The sequence below is a fragment of the Rana temporaria genome, chromosome 4, assembly GCF_905171775.1.
Source record: "Rana temporaria chromosome 4, aRanTem1.1, whole genome shotgun sequence".
In the NCBI taxonomy this organism is placed as follows: domain Eukaryota; kingdom Metazoa; phylum Chordata; class Amphibia; order Anura; family Ranidae; genus Rana; species Rana temporaria.
The window spans coordinates 419891978-419911833 of record NC_053492.1 but is presented as its reverse complement, the minus strand read 5'-3'; the positions used below and the strand labels follow the sequence as shown (position 1 = coordinate 419911833).

At 42.5% G+C, this 19856-nt stretch overlaps 1 protein-coding gene across 1 annotated transcript in view; it reads left to right on the top strand.

Moving 5' to 3' along the window:
• Window positions 1-19856, top strand: part of XDH (xanthine dehydrogenase) — a 125465-nt gene that overhangs the window by 19939 nt on the left and 85670 nt on the right. Inside the window, exons 4-10 of the mRNA XM_040351324.1 lie at window positions 1451-1559; window positions 3974-4100; window positions 7394-7455; window positions 14555-14617; window positions 15089-15175; window positions 17069-17210; window positions 19477-19569. Of these exons, the coding sequence (XP_040207258.1) occupies window positions 1451-1559; window positions 3974-4100; window positions 7394-7455; window positions 14555-14617; window positions 15089-15175; window positions 17069-17210; window positions 19477-19569 (683 nt within the window). The remainder of the gene's footprint in view (window positions 1-1450; window positions 1560-3973; window positions 4101-7393; window positions 7456-14554; window positions 14618-15088; window positions 15176-17068; window positions 17211-19476; window positions 19570-19856) is intronic.

The following is a 19856-nucleotide window of genomic DNA, read 5'->3' as shown; positions in this document are numbered from 1 at the left end:
ATAGAGAATGCATTGCAAATCGTATGCACTCAGATGCATCCGGGTGCGTACGATTTGCTGGCAAAACGTTTTTTAAACGTCCGCAAAACCGTGTTCAACCACGGTTTTGCGGTCGTTTTTAAAACAGTATGGCAACCGCATACGTTTTCCTTTAACATTAATGTCAATGGAAAACGTACATATGTGCGGTGCCATACGTTCCCGTCCGTTTCAGCCGCATACGTTTTTTCATATAAATCGTATGCGGCTGACGGACGGGAAAACCGTAGTGTGAACCCAGCCTAACAGGAAATAACAACTTTACAAGAAGACCCAGTTAAACTAGAGGGCTAGGCAGTTAATGGGGTTTAATGGGGTTTAATGGGGTTTAATATTGAAATAATATTGTTCATCAAAGCTAAAAAGGGGGCTGGAGGACCGAACGACTACAAACGTTAAACTTATTCTCCCTGGAAAAGAATTGTCTAAAGCCGTGTACACACGATCGGATTTCTGATGTAATCAAATCCGATGGATTTTTTTCGTCGGATATCCGATGAAGCTGACTTTCATCAGTCTTACACACTATCAGACTAAATTCCGACCGTGCCAAAACGCGTGACGTAAAACACTACGACGAGCCTAAAAAAATGAAGTTCAATGCGTCGACTTGATTCTGAGCATGCGTGGATTTTTCTCCGATGGAGTTCCACACAGACGATCGGCATTTCCTATCGTTTTTTTATCCATAGGAAAAATGTAAAACATGTTCTATTTTTTTTACACCGGACAAACCGATCGTGTGTACACGGCTTAAGAGGGCATATGATTACAATATACACATTTTTAAATGGTGACTCCAGCATTGAAAGGAAACTAATTAACCCAAGCTCTCTAAAGAAGCCAAACTGCCGCACAATGAAGTTGTAAGAGAGGAGGTTCAATCTTAAACTGCATACAGGATTTTTTGCTGTTGGAACAGTAAAGCCTCGTACACACGACCGAGGAACTCGACGGGCGAAACACATCGTTTTCCTTGTCGAGTTCCTTGTTAGGCTGTCGAGGAACTCGGCAAGGCAAGTTTCTCCATTCCCCTCGAGGAAAAAGAAGACATGCTCTCCTTTTGGCTCGCCAAGATCCTCGACAGTTTCCTCGTCGAAAAATGTACACACGACCTGTTTCCTCGGCAAAAAAAAAATCCCAGCAAGTTTCTTGCTGGTTTTTGCTGAGAAACTCGGTCGTGTGTACGAGGCCTTAGGCTGTGAACTCCCTTCCACAGTTGGTGTTATCAGCGGCCGGTGTGGATACATTTAACGTTTCTTAGCCAACGCAATATACAGGGATATGGAAAATGGTAGTGACATAAACACACACACGCGCACATACACAGGTTGAACTGAATGTACTGTGCCATTATTCAACCTTTACAACTAAGTAACTATGTTATGATTTTCTATACACTGGGATTCAGACACTTTTCAGTTAATGCTTGCTTAGCTCCTGTCTGCTCTCTGCACCATACCTCTGTCACCACAGTGGAAGGGATTGGAAGCACCAAGACTAGACTTCATCCCATTCAGGTAAGTAGCAATTTTTAGTCTCTGATAACACAATTAACCAGTGCACGCAAAGACAGCAAATAATCTAAACTAATCATACTGACTGTTTTTTTCTTTAAAGCTTAGTTTCGGTGACCACACGTGAGCTCTAAACTGCTGTAAGAAGATATACTATATTGACAGAAATTGCTGGGCCCCTGATCATCACACCTAACTAAAAAAAGGGTCTTCACTACTCCTTCCCCTTCCTTTCCCTGTCTCAACTATTTTTTTTTCTTCCTTATTCCTCTACAACTTTGTTCTGCCCAAAAAACATACTTACACACCCAGCAATCCAGTAGTGTTGTGTAGGGATCCGCTGCTCTGCTGTTACACACCCATTCCCAGGGCTTTTTTTCAGCTTGAACTTGGTGGAACTCAGTTCCACCACCTCCCGCTCAGGCCCTCTGCTCCCTGTTCACCACTGTCGCTCTGTGGCAGCCAAGCTATTACTTGTAAACACAGAAGCCGAACTTCTGTGTTTACAAGTGACAGCTTGGCTCTCTCAGATCTGATCTCCTGAGTGGCTCCCACTAAATGCAGGATATGGAGAAGGGGGATGCAGGTGCCCGGGGTGAGTGCAGGGCATGGTTAAGTTCCTGCACCTATTATTTGAGAAAAAAAAGCCCTGCCTGTTCCACATAGGCCACTCCCTCTAAGGGGCGTGTTCAAAAGTGGGGACTGTGCTGAAGTCTTTCAATGCCATGGGTTTTTAAATGCAGCATTTGTGTGGAGTGGGGTGTGCTTCCTTTTTGGGACCAGCACTTGGTGTGGAAGTGGAGCCAAGAGGCTTTACATGAGAGGCTTGGGGCAGCACTACCTGGTTTGCCTTTTAACACCAGATTTTGTTTTCAAAAAAGAAAATGTTATTCAAGTAAGTTCTCTAAACTCAAAAAAGTGCCTTCTATTGCTCTCCTACTCCTCCAAATCTCCAAATTCCCAATTTTTTGTTGTTGCTGTATGGAGAATTTCTATTGGAGAGTGGCTGTGTTTGTTCTCCATGGTCGCACTCTATGTAGGAATTAAGAACCGTTCTAATAGGAGCGACGCAAGTCGCTCCGACTTAGAAAAAGGTTCTTGTACGACTTTGAGGGCGACTCGGGGCGACTTGCATTGACTTCTATACAGAAGTCATTTTGCAAGTTGCCTCTGAAGTCGTCTACAGGACGCCTTGCCGAGTCGCCCCCGAAGTCGTGCCGCCCCAGTGTGAACCGGCCCTTAGGGTTGCCACTTTTTCTTCAAGCCAAACTCATGCACTTTAGCGGTGCACAGCAATTTTTTTTCTTTTTAGTATATTCTATAGGATTGTTACAGACCTGGGACACCTTTGGGTGCTCCAAAGAGAATAGTAATGTGGCACGCACAGTGTCCCCTCACCCTTCTGTCAGACCCTGTTCCGAGCTACATTTCTGTCTGAATAATTCCCGGATTTGAATCATGTTTCCGGGTTGAAACCCGGACACATGATTCAAATCCGGGAATCTGGAAACCCTAGTAGGATTGTAGCCACCCTTGCTGGCTCCAGAGATGGACTATGAACTATGGGATTGATGGTGTAAATCAGGGGTCCTCAAACTATGGCCCTTCAGTTGTTCAGGAACTACAATTCCCATCATGCCTAGTCATGTCAGTGAATGTCAGGCCCCGTACACACGACCAGTTTCCTCGGCAGAATTCAGCTTCCGACCGAGTTTCTGGCTGAATTCTGCCGAGAAACCCGGCCGTGTGTACACTTTCGGCCGAGGAAGCCGACGAGGAGCTCGGCGAGGAAATAGAGAACATGTTCTCTATTTCCTCGTTGTTCTATGGGAGCTCTCGTCCCGCCGAGCTCCTCGGCGGCTTCAGTGCTGAACTGGCCGAGGAACTCGATGTGTTTGGCACGTCGAGTTCCTCGGCCGTGTGTACGAGGCTTCAGAGTCTTGCAACGCCTCATGGGATATGTAGTTCCTTAACAGCTGGAAGGCCGTAGTTTGAAGATCCCTGGTGTAAATAGAGCAAGGCACATGGCCACAACTAACATGCATTGCTTGTTCCAAACACATGAAAGTCAGCTGGGAAAAAAAAAGATCTCCTGGAGCTCACGGAGGACAAAACACAGTAAAAATGATTTAATGCAAAATAGATTAGAGCACCATTAAGTTGTGGACGTATATGGATTATTGTTGGAGAATAAGGATATTGTTTAGCATCACTTTAAGCAGCACTGAATGATAAGATGAACATTTAGCTCTAAAAAATGATACAACCATAACATTGGTATAAGGATCTGAATGCTATGCACTAACACTACTAATGTATTAGTATCTGGAAGTGGATCCAGTTATTCACCACTATCTAGATTAAGACTCTAAATCCTGTGGCTGAAATGCTCTATCTATTTGTGTCGGGACTTGTAGGAGAGAATAGCGAAGAGTCATGGTTCACAATGTGGATTCTGCACGCCAGGAATTGTCATGTCAATGTACGCCTTACTGCGCAACACACCCCAGCCAAGCATGGAAGAAATTGAAGATGCTTTCCAAGGTAGAATTTTAGTTGGATATACAGTCCCGGATCTTCTGTCATGATGATAGTTATGTGTTTAATCAGCAAATATTATTTCTGAGTAATGGATAAACCTTAGCTAAAGCAGTATTAAACCCAAAAGCAAACATTCATTATACTGCAGCTTACAAATTCTTAGATATGGTGACTGTATTAAAGGAGTTGTAAAGGCAGAAGGTTTTTTATCTTAAGGCATTTTATGCCTTAAGATAAAAGACCCTTTGTGTGTAGCAGCCACCCCAGCACCCCCCTAATTACTTACCTGAGCCCCCTCTCTCTCCAGCGATGTACACAAATGTCTAAGCCGCCCGGGATACTCCTGCTGATTGTCTGAGACACAGCAGCGGCGCCATTGGCTCCTGTGGCTTACAATCAAAATCAGTCAACCAATCAGGGGAGAGAGGCTCCATGTCTGAATGGACACACAGAGCTTTGAGTCGGCTCCAGTGCCCCCATAGGAAGCTGCTGACTGTGGGGGCACTCGATAGGAGGGAGGGGCCAGGAGCTGCAAAGAGGGATGTGCAAAAACAATAAGGATATAGACAGCCGCACTCCAGTAACTTGAAAAAGACGTGCCCTTTATTGGGTACAGGAAAAAATGCACTACAGGTATCAGCACACAGTGGGATAAACAGCTGACGCGTTTTGCATTGAGTGTCAATGCTTAATCCTAGCTATAGTAGTGCACGTCTTTTTCAAGTTACTGGAGTGCGGCTGTCCATATCCTTATTGTTTTTGCACATCCTGTGCATTGCCAGCACCCATCTGCTTCTGAGTGGACATCAATTACCCTAGTGAGCTCACCTGGAGCGGCAGCTCTCTTACCTAGCTGCAAAGAGGGACCCGAGAAGAGGAGGATCTGGGCTGCTCTGTGCAAAACCACTACACAGAGAAGGTAAGTATAACATGTTTGTTTTTTTGTTTTGTTTTTTTAACGAGACTTTACAATCACTTTAATTTCCCCTTTTAGGCTTCCTTTCTTCTATTTTTATCTGGTGATCCATCCAGTAAGTCTGTTGCTTTTCAACAGAGAACCTCTCTTGCAATTACAAGGATGAAACAGATCATTTAACACTGGCTTAAAATGATCAGCTTTTATTTATTCATGTGAAGCCTTTAACTCAAAAGGAAAAAAGTTCAGCTTCAATTTGTTACTGTATTTAAATCTGTTAGTATGCCCTCCCCCCCGACTGACAGTGCTGCTGTCCAAATCTGCCCCTTGTGCTCCTTCACCCAGAGTGGTGTCTGTATAATACAGGAGGTGTGTTACTGGCCAGAATACCAGAACAAAACAGAGGGAAAAAGCCTAAAAACAGAAAACGAATGCAGCCACGACATCTAACCACTGGTAAGATGAAATAGATTAAAATTTGGGTTTCGAGTTTAATACCACTTTAATTCTTTTAAAGGTGCACCTAAATTCAAGTTATTTTTAGATTGGATAAGTAAACAAAATGAAAAGGACTGGAAATATTTTTGCTGGGGAAAATGCTGCCCAGGCTCCCTCCTGGACTGACAATGGCGGTTATTTACAGAAGGCAAATCCACTTTGCACTAGAAGTGCAAACTACAAGTGCAAAGTGCACTTGAAATTGCACTGAAAGTACACTTGGAAGTGCAGTCGCTGTAAATCTGAGGGGTAGGTCTGAAATGAGGGGAAGCTCTGCTGAGTTTATCATCCAATCATGTGCAAGCTAAAATGCTGTTTTTTATTTTTCTTGCGTGTCCCCCTCGGATCTACAGCGACTGCACTTCCAAGTGCATTTTCAAGTGCACTTTGACTTTAGTAAATAACCCCCAATGTGTTTAAAGTCTGAATGTGCTTAAAGCGGAGCTCCGCTGTAAAACAAATATTAAAAGCCAGCAGCTACAAATACAGCTGCTGACTTTTAATAAATGGACACTTACCTGTCCTGGAGTCCAGCGACGTCGGCCGCAGAAGACGAGCAATCGCTTATCTCTCAGCTGCCGCCACCGCCATCAGCGGTGAGGGAACAAGGAAGTGAAGCGTTGCGGTTTCACTGCCCGTTTCCCAAGTGCGCATTCGCGAGTCACGCTGCGCCGTGCTCACTGGTCCCCGCTGTGTCCTGGGAGCCGAGTGTTTCCCAGAACACAACTGGGGGGGGGGGGGGGACTGATGAACTACCCGCAGTTTCCCGCAAAGTCTCTCCCCGGAAGTGGGTGCAAAAACCTGTCTTAGACAGGTATCTGCACCCCCCTCCCCCTGAAAGGTGCCAATTGTGGCACCGGAGGGGGGGAGGGTTCCGATGAGTGGAAGTTCCACTTTAGGGTGGAGCTCTGCTTTAAACCTGCTCCTGTGATTTCTTTGTTATAAGGGTAGATCAGCCAGTCTTCCCCTTTGTGAGATATCACATGACCAAGTGCCAAGGATTTCAGACTTTGATAACATTTTCTCTAGGGAATGGAAGTATTTCAGACATCACAACAGTATAAATAGGGAGATTTGATGTCAACATATTCAAAAAACTTTGGTCGAGTTCTGTCGAACGAGGATGGTCACACACGGATTGAAATTAGTCCGGTTTCTGCTGAACCAACCCAATTTTCGATTTGTCTATGCCTAAGGGCTCTTTCACACGGAGCGGATCCGTAATCCTCCGTAAATCCCCGCTGAGCTGTCGGCGGACAGGGCGGTCCCCACACACTGTGCAGAGACCGCTCTGTCTCTCCTCCGCTCTCCCCTATGGGGAATCGGATGAATACGGACCGCGTGTCCGTATTCATCCGATCCGCTCCGCCTGACGGAAGAAAAATAGGGTTTTCTTCCGTCCGCAAAAGCGGATCTTTGCGGAGGCGGATGGTTGCGGACGTTAGCGGATGCATCATCCGCTAACGTCTGCAATCCCATAGGGATACATTACAAGTCCGTAAACGGACTTGTAATAAACGGACCGTTTGTCCGTGTGTGTGAAAGGGCCCTAAAATCAGCCCCAATGCATAGATTTCAGATCCCATATAAACCCAGGAAGTGGATTTGTCCAACCGCATTATGTAGCATGGATAGAGGAATCTGTTTAGATTATTATTTATTTTCAGGTTATAAACATGTGTAAATGGTTTTGTTTTCTCTGCCAAGTTCTACATGAAGTAGTGTTGTATAAATCAGTAAAATAAAGAGTATATTAATTGTATGAAGCTCAGATTACATGGAACATTAATGGAAATGGTCATATACTGTATGTAGTATTTACTGATTGATTTATCTGTAGTGACCACACGATCTGATATTCTAATTACTGTCACCCAATCAGGGAATCTCTGTCGCTGTACTGGATATCGTCCTATTCTTCAGGGCTTCAAGACGTTTGCCAAAGTGAGTTTTATCTTTGCTTGGGAGTGTTTTTACTCCCTAGATTAAAGTGTATGCTACCCCAACGTTTCAAATTCCGGATACATCCCATTTTGTCATCTTACAACCAAAAACCTAAGGCCTCGTACACACGGCCGAGGAACTCGACGTGCCAAACACATCGAGTTCCTCAGCGAGTTCAGCCCTGAAGCCGCCGAGGAGCTCGGGCGGGCCGCCTTCTCCCATAGAACAACGAGAAAATAGAGAACATGTTCCTCGGTGGCTCCATCGGGCCGAAAGTGTACAGACGACAGAGTTTCTCGGCAGAATCCGGCTCTGACCGAGTTTCTCGCTGAATTCTGCCGAGAAACTCTGTCGTGTGTACGAGGCCTAAGAGTATTTTATTGGGATTTTATGTGATAGATCAAAACAAAGTGACACATAATTGTGAAGTGGAAGGAAAATAATTATTCATCTCAAGCGATTAAAATTTCTAATCGCGATTAATCGCATTAATGTCATAGTTAACTCACGATTAATCGCGCGATTAAGGAGGTTCACCCTTTAAAACATTTTTTTTTTTTTCTTATTTTTTTTTTTTTTTTTATAATATTAAATTGTGTTTTTTTATTTTTTTACATTTTGATCACTTTTATTGCTGTCACAAGGAATGTAAACATCCCTTGTGACAGCAATAGGTGGTGACAGGTACTCTTTATGGAGGGATCGGGGTCTAAAAGACCTCCGAGCCCTCCTTTGCACTTCAAAGTATTCAGATCGCCGAAAACGGCGATTCTGAATACTGTGTACTTTTTTAAGTCCGGCGCCATTGGCAGCCGAGAAACCCGGAAGTGACGTCATGACGCCGCTTCCGTGGTTTCAATGCAGAGACTGAATCAAAGCCTTTTACGGCTTAGTGTCAGTCTCCGCCTGAACACAGAACGCGGCGGATGGAGGATCGGGTCTCCCGGTGGGACGGGAGGCCCGGTCAGAGCGGCGAAAGGCGGCGGGAGGGGGGGATGTCCCCTCCCGCTCCTCCGGCATAACAACCGAGCGGCTTTTAGCCGCATCGGTTGTTATGTTTGGATAGCCGATCGCCCGCTCTAAACAACGTTACCGGGATGATGCCTGCGGCTGCAGGTATCATCCCGGTATAACCCCCGAATGCCGAGGACGCATATATGCGTCCCGTCGGCGTGAAAGGGTTAAGAGGTACGTGCTGACAAAAAAAAAAAAATGTTTTAAAGGGTGAACCTCGTTAATCGCGCGATAAAAAAATTTACGGCGTTAAAATGGGTTTGTGTTAACGCCGTTAATAATGCGTTTAACTGACAGCACTAAAAATAATAAATGGTTTTCTACGTTTTTTTACAACTAAATATTTGAGTCCCCTTTACTCTGATACCCCTAACTAAAATCTAGTTGAACCAATTGCCTTCAGAAGTCATCTAATTAGTAATTAGTGTCCTCCTGTATGTAATGTAATCTCAGTATAAATACAACTGTTCTGTGAAGCCCTCAGAGGTTTTAGAGAGAACTTTAGTGAACAAACAGCATCATGAAGGTCAAGGAACACACCAGACAGGTCAGGGATAACGTTTTGGAAAAGTTTAAATCAGGGTTAGGTTATAAAAAAAGGTGCTGAAAGCGGTACCATTATTTGCAAGGAAATTTGGAGTTTTATACTGTAGGCCTGTAATTCTTAGGAATAACTCACTTAAATCTGACCAAACAAGAGTCTAGTAGGCATCCCGGGTATGAAATCTTTTTAAAAACAAAATTATAAACTATAATATAATAAATAATTATAAATAATTATAGCAAATAATAAAATAATTATAATAAAAATTATTCAATAATGTAATCAACTCAAAATCACTGAAATTTGCTCAGTTGCAGAATTGTCGCTGTCATTACTTTTATTTTTTTATGACGAATTTCCCCACAAATCGCTATCGCACAATTCTGCAAGTGATTAAAAATTTATTATCGCTGTTTTCTAGCTGCTCTAAAACCATTTTTGACATAAAGGGACACTTTTGGTTGCTATGGACAATCTACAGTTTGCAGGCAGAAAGAAAAGTTTTTATTATATAAAATGACATGTAGGACACTGGGCAGACCACTAGGGACAAGGGGTGTGTGTATTTTTTACATACAGTACTGTAATCTAAGGGATTACAGTATACTGTATGTATTGTGTTTGTTTATCTTTTTGAATTTGGCGCCGTTCTCCGCCCTGTGCGTCGTAACGTCCCGCTCGCTCACACAGCGCGGTGGCATCGCTGGATCCAGGGACAAGGTAAGTAACTTGTGCCTGTGGATTCAGCGAGGCGAGCCCGAGTCTAACTCGGGGTTACCGATCGTAGCCAAAAAATCTCACCCCGAGTCAGACTCGGGAACACCGCCAGGGGGGTTAAAGGAGTTTTTCACCTTAATGCACCCTATGCATTAAGGTCAAAAAAATTCTCACAGTGACCGGCCCCCTAGCCCCCCCCCCCATTTTACTTGCATTGGAGACGCACTATACCTCTCTGCCCAGGGTTCACGGCTCTTGATTGTATAGATTGATAGCAGTGCAGCCATTGGCTCCTGCTGCTGTCAATCAAATCTAATGACATGGACACTGGGGGGCGTGGCCGAGTCCTACATTCTGCGTCTATGAACACAAATGCTGGACTCGGGAGCATGCCCACAAGGTAACCCCTGGGGGGAGCGCTTCACCTAGGGGGTTATATAATGCGGGGAGGAGCTGATAGCGCCACCAGGGGTCCCCAGAAAAGGATAATTAGGGCCAATCTGTGAAAAACAGTAGAGGTAAGTATGACATGTTTGTCTGAAACCCCATACACACTATCAGTTTTCCTGCTGGTTTTCTCTTCAGGTTTACCAAAACCATGTAGTACAAGGACCTGCCTGATTGCATTCAAATTGAAACGCTTAAGGTTTGACCTCATATTAGATGGTTTTGGTAAACCTGAAGAGAAAACCATCAGGAAAACTGATAGTGTGTATGGGGCTTGAATGATGGTAAACTGGCCCTTCATTTCAAAAGTTTGGAGACCCCTGTTGTAGTATATTAACCACTTCAAAACCGCACACAGTCATATGACGTCCAAAAAGGGGATCTCTTATCCCGGGTGAACGTCATATGACGTCCTGTACTTTGTGCGGTGATATCTGAATGATGCCTGCAGCTAGAGGCATCATTCAGATATCATTTTGTTCCGGCGGCGATCCTGCGCACCATAAGAACGATCATAGCGGTGGTTCCACCGCTTGATCATTCTTATAGGCGGCGGGAGGGGACATCCCCCCTCCCGCCGCCATCCTGTGCTTCTCCGGGCTCTCCCGTGCCATCGGGGGCCCAGAGAGATGATCGCCGTCCGTCGGATGGGAGGCATAGAGATGACTGGTGACCAGATGGTCACCAGTCATCTCTATGACCATCGGAGGAACGGGCTCGATGTACCCGTAAGTAAACAAACCGCAATTGCGACTAGTAAGAATAAGATCTGTTAATTTTTTTTCACAATCTCATTCTTTCCAGCCTGGAAGAGAGATGGGGGGTCTTATTGACCCCGCATTTCTCCTTTAAGAGGACCTGTCACACACTATTTCTATTACAAGGGATGTTTGCATTCCTTGTAATAGGAATTAAAGCGATCATTTTTTTTTTTTTAAAGTGTAAAAAATAAATAAATAAGTAAAATGAAAAATAAATAAATAAATAAATTAAAACGCCCCTGTCCCCGGTACCTCGCACCCAGAAGCGAAAGCACACGTAAGTCCCGCCCACGTATGTAAACGTCGTTCAAACCACACATGTGAGGTGTCGCGGCGTGCGTTAGAGCATGTACAACAATTCTAGCAACAGACCTCTTCTGTAACTCTAAACTGGTAACCTGTAAAAATTTTAAAGCGTCACCTATGGAGATTTTTAAGTAACGAAGTTTGGCACCATTTCATGAGTGTGTGAAATTTTAAAGCGTGACATGTTAGGTATCTATTTACTCGGCATAACATCATCTTTCATATTTTACAAAATAATTGGGCTAACTTTACCGTTTTGTTGTTTTTTAATTCATGAAACCATTGTTTTACAAAATTGAAAAATTATTGCGCAAATACCTTGCAAGATAAAAAGTTGCAATGACCGCCATTTTATTCCCTAGGGTGTCTGCTAAAAAAACATATATAATGTTTGGGGGTTCTGAGTAATTTTCTAGCAAAATAATGATGATTTGTACATGTAGTAGAGAAGTGCCAGAATAGGCCCGGTATGGAGGTGTGTATTAAAGCCCTGTATTGAAGTGGTTAAAAGTAAAAAGGTCAGATCTGATCATGTAGGCCCTTTACAAAATAATTTAGAGTTGGTATCTGAGGATAGAAAGGAGAAAAATTTATTAAATACTTTCTTTAGCTCTGTGTAGGCAATGGATAATGGGGAATGCCCCATAATAGAGACAGTATTGACCCAAATGGCTCAAAATTGATATGGCCCAGAAACACTTAGACGAAATAAAGGTAAATAAAGCACCTCGACCAGATGGCTTACACCCAGGTGAAATCAAAAAGTTGAGCTCTGTTATTTTAAAACCAATGTTTCTAATCTTTAGAGACTTTTTAATGACTGGCATAAGGCCAATGTGGTTCTTTTATTTAAAAAGGGATCAAAGTCTTTACCAAGTAACTACAGACCGGTTAGTTTAACTTTAATAGTTGGGAATATACTTGAGAGTTTAATCAATAACCACATAAATTAGTTCATGCTAGAAAACAATATTTTATGTCTGTCAAGCTCCCTCAATTCTATTAACCCCTGCCACATTGGAAAATTACAGCAGTTGGGGAGGGGGGGGGGCATCAGAGGATGAAGATTACAAGGTATGCAGGAGCCAGCAGCTCAAGGTACACATCAGATAATTAGCAAGTTATGTCCCTTGTGCTGATTTTTTTAAACTAAACTTTAATACTATCATGCAGTGCCAAGCTGTGGTTTCTAAAGCTAGCAAGGAAAATACTTTCTTGTATTAAAGAGGAAGTAAAACCCTGATGAGTTTTACTTCCTCTTTGTTCCCTGCAAAGTAAAAGCATAATGGGCTACTATGCATCGCATAGTAGCCCATTATGTGCCACTTACCTGCAGAAGAAGCCCGTGATGTCAGCAATGTCCCCTCTCTTTCATTGCGTCCATCTTCAACCCCTCTTCCTTCTGGGTCCGGGGATTCCGGATCTGCTATTGTCCGGAGTTGCGCGCAGGAGTTGACGGTCATGGCACGGGCTCTATAGAAACAGCACGGATCGTGCCCTTTCTTTAGTGCGCATGCGCTGATTATGTCGGCACCGGCTTCTATGGCGAATATCTCCTAAACTATAAAGGTTTAGGAGATATTTCTAGTACCTACAGGTGAGCCTTATTATAAGCTTACCTCTAGGGAAAAGTGGTTATACAGGGTGTACAACCACTTTAACAGAGGCATGGACTCCAGAGAGAGAGATCATTTTGCCCCTGTACAAATCATTAGTAAGATCTCACCTGGAATACGCAATTCCATTTTGGGCACCAGTTCACAAAACAAATATGGGGGTACTGGAGAAAGAAGTGCCGAGAAGGGAAACCAAACTGATAAGAGGGATGGAGGAGCTCAGCTTTGAGGAAAGATTAGCTGAACATAATTGACTCTCTCTTGAGAAGAGGAGATTAAGGGTAGATAGTGTATAATCAACATGTATAAAATACTTAAATACTTATTTAGTGAACTTGGTGTAGAGTTAATTCACTTTCAGGTCATTACATAAGACAAGGGGGCACTCTTTACATCTGAAGGAAAAGAGATTTAACCTCTGCATATGGAAAGGCTTCTTCACAGTAAGAGCTGTGAAAATATGGAATACTCTCCCTTAAGAATTAGTACTGGCCAGCTCAGAGCTGGATGCACGCCTCGGTACACACAATTTAACATGTTATTAACATTTATAGCTAACAACACAAAAGATTGTTGATCCAGGGACTATCCACTGGCCCTTTGGGGGATCAGTTCTCCCCCACTGAAGAAAATTGGTTCATGCTTTATTTTTATTGGGTCGTTTTGCCTTCCTCTGGATAACCTGTGAGTATAGAATTGTGTATATAGAGGTTTCCTGTTTATTTTAGTAATTACATAGATGGACTTAAGTCTTTTTTCAACTTGACTAACTATGCAACTATGTAACTTCGAAAATAAAGTTAAATATGTATTAAAAATATTGAAAGAATGGGATATGGGATTTTAAAGGTGCTAGATATAATAGTTGGTACAACGAGACTTATAAAAATAAAACAATTATTAATAACAGCAATTAAAAAACGTAAAAATACAAATCATTATCGCTACAGGTATACATCTACTACCTAACATGTAACAGTAATTGATTGTATACAGTTGAAAGTATCGTCCATTTTTGTTCAACAGTTTCGCCGATAGGGCTTCATCAGGATTGGACGCAGAAAAACACTGTAATGAATTTTACAAGAGAAATCCAACTTTAGATGTAAAAAGAAAAAGTACACATTAGCACATATAATTTACAACAAAACGATATAAAGAACAAATCTTGATAAGGCATGCATGCATATTCTCCAAAATATATATTGTTTTACTGGCTTGCTGGGACTGCATTTTTCCCATCAAGCAGTGATGTTGCGTGTGTGCGCCCCTGCCTCCTCACCGCGGCTCTCACTCCCAAACTTCTGTCATGCTACACGCAGCTCCCGGTTTTCTGTGACTAGAGTGCCCGGCTGGGTGTGAAATCACGTGCGCGCTCTGTTCCATCCCCCTGCTACTATGTGGGGCAGGGGCACATATTTCCTAAGACATTGATTCTTGCTTAAAAATGGGGGGAGGCGCAGTTTGGCAATTTAGCCCTGGGCGCCAAATAGTCTTGTCCCAACACTGTGCACCACAACCCCAAATCCATTTCAATGTGTAGCAGACACAGCACAGCCAGAACATCCAGAAAGCTGATAAAACAAATCTGTGAAAGACCCAAGCGTGACCTTCCAAGCATGAGACTTTGAGGACTTTGTAGCTGAGATGCCAGTTTTAATATAATAATTAACCCCAAATATATATTCTCTTAGGGCAGCTGTTGTGGCAAAAAGATGACCAATGGTTGTTGTATGGACAAGAAGGAGGAAAATGAGGTGAGTTCTACATAACATTTTTTTTTTTTGTTATGTATATTTTAATACATTTTCAACCAGGGGCATAAATACAAATTACAGGTCCCCATACCAGAATTTCACTGACCCTAATTACCGGCACTTACCGGCACCCTAATCCAGCCGGTCAGGAAATCTCTGTTTGATCGTATGCTGTTTCTTTTTGCTGTAATAAGGAATTGGCTTTAAACAGTCAAGACTATAATTTCATAAACATGATACCATAACTGACATTCAACCAAATGTATCATTACTGCTTAAATAGAAGGTAGGGCCAAAAGTGACTCAAGCCCAGGGGTCCCCACCACCCTAAGTCCTGCCCTGGTCATGACTATAATTTCATAAAGATGATGGCATGACTGACAAATGCATCTTCATTGCTTAAAAAATAAATATTGATTAAAACAGAAATACACATGTAATGTTGTAAAATTAATTTTGTTTTCTGTACAGACAAACACGTCCTCAGCTTTGTTTGACCCATCAGAATTCAGACCTTTGGACCCGACACAAGAGCTAATTTTTCCTCCAGAACTACTGGTAAGAGTTAGCTGGAGATAAACAATTTGGGCACAGATGATCGTAATGTAGTGCATCTCACTGTTGAACAACCATCAGTGTGAAAAGAAATAAAAGTGCCAAATCTGCACACAGTACTAGTAAAAATAATATAAAATTGTTAACACAAAAAAATCCATTTAATTACATTTACAGGTCATATTATGTGTTAACAGTTTTAAATTATAGAATAATACAGTCATTAATGATCGACATTCCTACATTCATTTTTAAAATGCTCATATGATGATAAATGGACTATACAGTTTTAGAATAATAATGTAAGCTATAGATAGATATAATATCTAAGTGAACACATGTGAGATGTATATATATTTTAAGGAAATGTGGTGTATTTTTTTATTCCTGAATACAGTATATACCTTTTTAAATTGATATAACCTTTGTGTGTATATATATATATATATATATATATATATATATTTATATATATATATATATATTATATACACTATGGGCCAGATTCACAGAGATTTACGTTACACCGCCGCAGGTTTACAGCGTAAGTGCCTGATTCACAAAGCTCTTACCTGTAAACTTGCGGCGGTGTAACGTAAATGCGCTCGGCGCAAGCCCGCCAAATTCAAATGGGGCAGGCACCATTTAAATTAGGCGCGTTCCCGCGCCGAACGTTCTGCGCATGGTCCGTGTTCAAATTTCCCGACATGCATTGCGCGAAATTACGGTGCCCCGACGTTTTTTTTTAAATGTGACATGCGTTACGGCGTTTCGTATTCCCGGACGTCTTACGCAAAAATTTTTTTTTCGAAATTCGACGCGGGAACGACGGCCATACTTTAACATGGCTGATCTAAAGATAAGCCATGTTAAAGCAGGTGTAACTTTGCGACGGGTAAAAACGACTAGCGGCAACGTATGGGATTGCGACGAACGCATTGTCCGAACGCATTAATCCGATTGCCTCTCGGGGGGTCAGGAAGGAATTTTTTCCCCTGCTGTAGCAAATTGGATCATGCTCTGCTGGGGTTTTTTGCCTTCCTCTGGATCAACTGTGGGAATGGAGTTGGGTGTATAGGATTTTACTGTGTTTTTTATTTTTGTTTTTTTATTTTTTGTGGTTGAACTGGATGGACTTGTGTCTTTTTTCAACCTGACTAACTATGTAACTATGTAACTATGTAACTATGAACGCGCGGATCTTCGTGGATCGCCGTAACTAGTCATTTGCATATTCTACGCCGAGCGCAATGGAATCGCCACCTAGCGGCCGGCATAGAATTGCAAGTCAATTACACCTGTCGGATCTTATGGCTATCTATGCGTAACTGATTCTATGAATCAGTCGCATAGTTAGGACAGGCGGATCACAGAGATACGACGGCGTATCAGGAGATACGCCGTCGTATCTCTTCTGTAAATCTGGCCCTATATTACCAAAAGTATTGGGATACCTGCCTTAATTCACATAGAGACACTCTTAAACCTTGTGGACACCCTTCCTAGAAGAGTTGTATTCTGACAGCGGGACTCACTTCTTTCACAATACACTGGTCAGTGGCTGCAGCTGCTAATCATGAAAGGTTTTCCAACATTCTCCTATGACAGACATTGATCACATGATTAATTTCTGTCAAACAGGGACAGACACACACTGATTGAAATGTGTCTGGTCCCTGTTGAACCAGACACATTTTAAATCATCTATGGCCAGCTTAACTCTGGTGCCTATAAGACTGCACAGTCATACTTAGATTCAATACATAAATGCTGTAGAAAGAAAGAGGAGGTAAAACTACGAAAAGGGAGGTCGTTATTGACATTGTCTATGAGTCTATGTCCATGTCTGTGACTTTAAACAAGGCTGAAGATTTGTGTGAACTGTCTTTCTTACAGTTGCATAAGAACTCTCCTCGTAGACAGTTGTGCTTTAAAGGTGAAGATGTGATGTGGCTTCAGCCCTCCAGTCTAGATGAACTTCTGAATCTTAAAGCTCAATATCCAGAGGCCAAGCTGGTGGTGGGCAACACTGAAGTGGGTGAGTCATGAACACGTTGTCCCATTTTTTTGTCCACGACTAGGGAGCAGTTATATTAAAAAATAAAATAACAAATAAATCTTTATTTGTCTTGTGACAAATCTTGATTATGTCCAACTGAGAAAGACCTCCCGCTATTTTATCTGCTGAACACTGTCACTGAGAAATAAAGTGGTGGAAAATACAAAAGGTTTAAAATTGTCACTGGAGCAGGAAGTGAGGGGAAATTTTTAAATTGGGGCAAATGCTACAAATGTTTCAGATGATAATTCCCCAAAAGTGCTGCGCTAATCATAAATAAAAATATATTAAATTGAACAAGTGAAATATAATAAGCCCAATATAGCACACGTTATGTGAATAGTTATCAAATGTGATTGCACAAAAATATATGGTGACACCACAATAAATAAACTGTGCATCAAAAGCAAAATGTCTTTTATATATAGAAGCAAAGTAAACAACGCCTTAAGAAAAAATATGATAGCGTTTGTAATGGAGATAGCACATTCGTCACGAAGTAACAGTATGAAAAGTGCAAATCGTCTCTTACCAAACCTTTACTTAAAGCGGAAGTAAACCCTTCAATTTGATAGTTACAAAAAACAGTTAACATTCCCGGCATGCCGGAAGTGCTAGCTGTCACATTTGCTTGTGCTCTAAACCAAACTGTCAAACCATCCAATGGCTGGTTTCATAACGGATCACATGTACAGCATCATGGCAGCTGCAGATTAAACAGAGGCCAAGATATCCGCTTCCATGGCTGAAAACGATAGGAGGGTTTACTTCCACTTTAACACGCAGTAACATGAGATTAGCAAAAGCAGCCCCAAGGGTTGTGCCAGTGGAATCAAACTTCCCCTGTCGTTGTATGTGTTGTACGTCACCGCATTTGAGAACGAGGAGATTTGGTCTTGACCGTGTGTACGCAAAGCAAGCTTGTCAAGTTTCTCGACAATCCTAACAAGGAACTCGTCCAGGAAAACGATGTGTCTTTTCTGACGATTCCTCGATCGTGTGTACGAGCCCTAAGACTGATCCTGAGAATGCAAACACTTTTAATTGCTTGGTTCTCTGTCTTTAGTGAGCAGAGAGACAGTAACTGACAGTCACCGGCTCTCTGCTCTGCCCTACCAGTACTCACTGGAGCGCTGGGCTGTGAAGGAGCGGGTGGTCCAGCCTCTCAGCAGCATGCTGAGAGGCTGAGCCAGCTGCCCATCAGATATCTGGGTGGATTCCGACATTAAAGTAGGGAACTCTTCAATGTCCGGACCCAAAAGGGCTGCTTGTTTTCATACATCTCCCAGGGATCATTACCTGAAATCTGCTTAATTTCAATCTCTTCTTTTGTGATGAATTTGAAACACAGTGGCATAAACAATCTGGCCCAGATTCTCAAAGGACTTACCACGGCGTATCGCCACGTACGCCGTCGTAAGTCCAAATGAGAGCAGTCGTATCAATGCGCCTGATTCTTAGAATCAGTTATGCATAAATTTGGCTTAGATACGAGCAGCGTAAGTCTCTTACGCCATCGTATCTTAGTTGCATATTTACGCTGGCCGCTAGGTGGCGCTTCCGTAGATTTCCGTGTCAAATATGCAAATTAGCTAGATACGCCGATTCACGAACGTACGTGCGCCCGGCGTATCAAGATACGTCGTTTACGTAAGACATACGCCGGCGTAAAGTTACCCCTCATAAAGCAGGGGTAAGTCATGTTAGGTATGGACGTCAGAAACATACGAACAGCGTCGTATTTTACATTGTTTGCGTAAGTCGTCCGTGAATGGGGCTGGACGTAAGTTACGTTCACGTCGAAAGCATTGACTATTTGCGGCGTAATTTTGAGCATGCGCATGCGCATACGCCGTACGCATACGCCGTTCGATAAAAGCGTCAATCACGTTGGGTCACTATTCATTACCATAAAACACGCCCACACCAGCCTACTTTGAATTGCGCGTGCTTACGCCGGCACAGTTATACTACGCCACTGTAACTTTGGGCGCAAGTTATGTGTGAATACGGGACCTGCCTCACTAAGTTACCGCGGCGTAGTGTATCTGAGATACGCTACGCCCGCCTATAGATAGGCGCGTCTACGAGAATCTGGGCCTTTGTTTCTGTCTTTAATCTAGCCTTTAGCAATAAACCATTATTTGACAGAAAAAGTCTGTTTTAGCTCCAACATTAAAAAATGCAGAAATGTTTTTATCTAAAATGTTTGTGTCATATGTGATTAATTTGTTATTCTTCTCAGGTATTGAGACCAAGTTCAAAAACCTGCGTTATCCAGTAATTATCTCCCCCAATTGGATTTCAGAGTTAAATAAGGTTGAGCACACCCAGGATGGTAAGTATTACATTTTATTTTCTTTGGAAGTGGGCCATTTCTTATAAAACAACTTCTTGCTACTGATGATTTGATTGTGAAAGTAGAACAAGGTGGTTTTAGAAACGTTCTTAACTCCCTGTCCTTTTCTCAGATAACTAAAGTCTCCAGACAATTTTCAACACCTTGATCATTAGAATAGGGTGACTGAGTTGCTTGTGTAACTATAAATTCAACGAAATGTAAGAGGTCTTAAAATATGTGTGCCACTGTAGCCACCAAAGTTCCCACTCCTCCCAGTGGGCGAT